Source organism: Rhododendron vialii, chromosome 6a (assembly GCF_030253575.1).
Source record: "Rhododendron vialii isolate Sample 1 chromosome 6a, ASM3025357v1".
In the NCBI taxonomy this organism is placed as follows: domain Eukaryota; kingdom Viridiplantae; phylum Streptophyta; class Magnoliopsida; order Ericales; family Ericaceae; genus Rhododendron; species Rhododendron vialii.
This window is the reverse complement of record NC_080562.1, coordinates 40,518,915-40,522,208: the sequence shown is the minus strand read 5'-3', so window position 1 is coordinate 40,522,208 and position 3,294 is coordinate 40,518,915. Positions and strand designations below refer to the sequence as shown.

The following is a 3,294-nucleotide window of genomic DNA, read 5'->3' as shown; positions in this document are numbered from 1 at the left end:
AGGAATAAAGAAAATAAAATAAGGGATATAATTTTGTCACTCCCTTTTTTATTAACAGCACTCCCCAACAAGTGTATTTTTATATCAAAAATACACTTACAGTGATGTTAAAAAAAAAATGAAAAAATTAATAGCCTGAAATAAAATGTGCCTCACCGCCGAATTCAAAAGGTTCATGTTACAGTAAATAGGACGACAGGGAACCATGCCTAGTCTAGAATGCAAATCCTTGTTGGATTCATTTAAAACAAAATCCCCCAGACCTGTGAATTTCTTTACTTTTTCCAATTCACTTGAGGTGACTCATTAGTGTCAGTCAATTCAATGTGTCCCTTTCTTGAGAAGTTGTCTCTCACTCCAATTTACTGCCATTTGGAGTATTTGGTCCAATGCACAAGGGTTTAGTTTTCTATCAGTATGGCTGTCATGTTCCTCAATAACCAAAGATTCTCATTTTCTTGATTTTCTCCCCATTTCCATTCCAATGGGTTTTCCCCTTGGTTTCTTGCTATGAGCCCTTCTCTCTTGGTTGTTGCAGTCTCCTTTCAAAAAGTGGCTTTCTTTATTACCATCATTTGGTTTTGGAAAACTGTTTGATTTTTTCCTAAGCAACTTTGATTGGGTTATTAGTGGTTTCTGAAAATGGAAAGGAAATCGCATGGGAGGAGATTTTCTACCAAAGCTAGAAAGTACTAATATTCTTGCAAAAGAGGGGGAATACCGAAGGCAGCACTTTTCAACTTTTCATTAAGGGAAAAAAAAGAAGGAAAATGGCAACAGATTTGTAATGCTGTTGAAGAAAGTTGTGAGCAATAAAAAGGCTGGAGGTTTCTTTGAAGGGGGGCATGGAGATTTGAAGTGGTGAGAGAGAGAGAGAGAGAGAGAGAGAGAGAGAGAGAGAGAGAGAGAGAGAGAGAGAGAATCATGCCAACAGTTTGGTTGAATTTGAAGAGATCATTGCACTGCAAATCGGAGCCGTCAGATGTCCATGATCCTAAGGCCAAGAAACACTTGAGCACAATCTTGACTAGAAAAGTAGCTAGGTCTGGCTGTTCAAGGTCCATAGCAAACCTCAAGGACGTGATTCATGGGAGCAAAAGGCACTTGGAGAAGCCCCCAAGTTGTAGTCCAAGATCCATAGGGAGCAATGAGTTCCTCAACCCAATAACCCATGAAGTGATTTTGAGTAATTCAAGGTGTGAGCTCAAAATCACTGGCTTTGGGAGTTTCCAAGAAGGGTTAAGCGGCGGCGGCGGAGAGAGTGGTGGAGGTGGATCAACATTTGTAGGTACTTTAAGGCCTGGCACACCTGGCCCTGGAGGGCACCCTACAATGCACTACTTCAATCCTTCACTTAGGGCTTCCAATACTCAAAGAAAGAGTACTAATGCTTCTCCTTGGTCAGAGAGGGCAGGGTCTGGATTTGGGGGTTCTGGTATTTCTGGTGGGAATTTCTCAAACCCTAAGGGTACATTGGGAGTAGATGCAAATGGGCCATCAGCTGTGACATGCCACAAGTGTGGAGAACAGTTTGGGAAGTGGCAAGCTCTTGAGGCCCATCATCTGTCTAAGCATGCTGGTAGTAATCTTCTGCTTGTTGTCACTTCTGGATTTTTTGATTATGTTCCCTGATATCAAAAGTCAAAATGGGTTATTGTTTTTTCGCAAAGAAAATAGTGCACTTCACTGCAAATCCAAAAAGACGAGTGTGAATTATGAAAACGTGAACTTTTTGGATCAATGTCAGTTGTTTATCTTACTCTGATGACAAAGTTTCTTTCTTTATCTGCTGTTTGCTTGAATCCCATATCCTGATTCCCTTGCAATTTTGCCTTCATTTTAAGGCACTACTAGGCATTTGCTATCCTTGTTCAAGTAGCCTACCCTAATTGATCGGGACTTGAGGCTAGGTTTGTTTTGTTTTACTAGGCATTCGTTATCCTTTGGTGAAAGATTTTGACATTTCAACCTCCATATTTGTTCAAATGCTAAGAATATCCACATATTATTAAGTTTATATACCCAATTGGCCAATTTCTTGATATCGTTAAATTCAGCAATCTTAGAAATTGGTTTCCACAAATTTATAATTCCTCTGAAATTTGGAGTTTTGTCACCAGCTCACTCAATGCTCTATTGTGCAGTTACTGAACTAGTGGAGGGCGATTCGTCAAGGAAAATCGTCGAAATAATCTGCCGGACAAGCTGGCAGAAATCGGAGAATCAATGGGGTCGAATCGAGAGGGTTTTGAAAGTTCACAACATGCAGAAGACTCTGGCCCGGTTTGAAGAGTATCGAGAAACGGTTAAAACCAAAGCTAGCAAACTCCCCAAGAAACACCCGCGGTGCTTAGCCGATGGGAATGAGCTCTTGAGGTTCTATGGGACAACCGTGGCTTGCTCTCTCGGCATCCATGGCTCCTCCAGCCTCTGTGTGTCTGAAAAATGCTGTGTTTGTCAAATAATAAGGAATGGGTTTTCCACCAAAAAGGAAAGCAAAGGTGGAATAGGTGTTTTCACCACTTCTACAAGTGCGAGAGCTTTTGAAGCTATTGAAATGTACGGTGATGATCCATCTGTGAAGAAAGCTTTGATAGTATGCAGAGTCATTGCAGGAAGGGTTCATAGGCCGCTGGAGAACATACAAGAAATGGCCGGCCAATCGGGGTTCGATTCGTTGGCTGGGAAAGTGGGTCTTTATTCAAATATTGAGGAGCTTTATTTGCTCAATCCTAAAGCTCTCCTCCCTTGCTTTGTGGTTATCTGCAAACCCTAAAATCAAAAGAAATGCTTGAGTTACTCTTATGAAGTAGGTGTGAGTCATTTTTTGGGGGTTTCCTATGCTAGAAATCTCTTTTCTTGCTCATAGATCAATATCTGTGCTACAGTGCTACTCCATGCTTATGGTATCTGTGTTTTACATGATTAGTAATTTGTATTGGTAAATCAGATACTCAGAAAAATCTGTACATTCCTTTTGTTCTGCGTGGAGGATCTGTATATTCTCTTGACCATGTGTGGAGCTGTGTTTTACAAGTAACAATATCTTAGTTTTCATATTATGCGAGGTGATTGTTAAGTAGGGAATTACATCTGAACGAATTGGGTTACCTCAAGCTTAGTTTCTCCTAAAAAGTTTGTCTATAGCTCAAGGACTTTGGAGAATCTGTTTCCGCTAAATGGACTGTTAGTTGATGTATGCGAGGAGAATGATTTGTCTCGAAATCTGTGTTCTTGTGGGCTATAGCCCGTTTAGTTATGAGCTAGTTGCTTATATGGTCAAGTTTGCCCTTA

At 40.6% G+C, this 3,294-nt stretch overlaps 1 protein-coding gene across 1 annotated transcript; it reads left to right on the top strand.

Annotated features, from left to right (window-relative positions):
* Positions 1–211: 211 nt before the first annotated feature.
* Positions 212–3,014, top strand: LOC131330414 (uncharacterized). Its single transcript, XM_058363982.1, has 2 exons — positions 212–1,579; positions 2,145–3,014. The coding sequence occupies exons 1-2, from the start codon at positions 925–927 to the stop codon at positions 2,774–2,776; spliced, it is 1,287 nt and encodes a 428-aa protein (XP_058219965.1). The 5' UTR covers positions 212–924; the 3' UTR covers positions 2,777–3,014.
* Positions 3,015–3,294: the final 280 nt, after the last annotated feature.

Excerpts from the sequence above, each read along its gene's own strand:
- LOC131330414 (XM_058363982.1), top strand. The coding sequence starts at position 925 with ATGCCAACAGTTTGGTTGAATTTGAAGAGATCATTGCACTGCAAATCG. Across the intron at positions 1,580-2,144 it reads TCATCTGTCTAAGCATGCTG|TTACTGAACTAGTGGAGGGC; the intron begins GTAGTAATCTTC and ends TCTATTGTGCAG.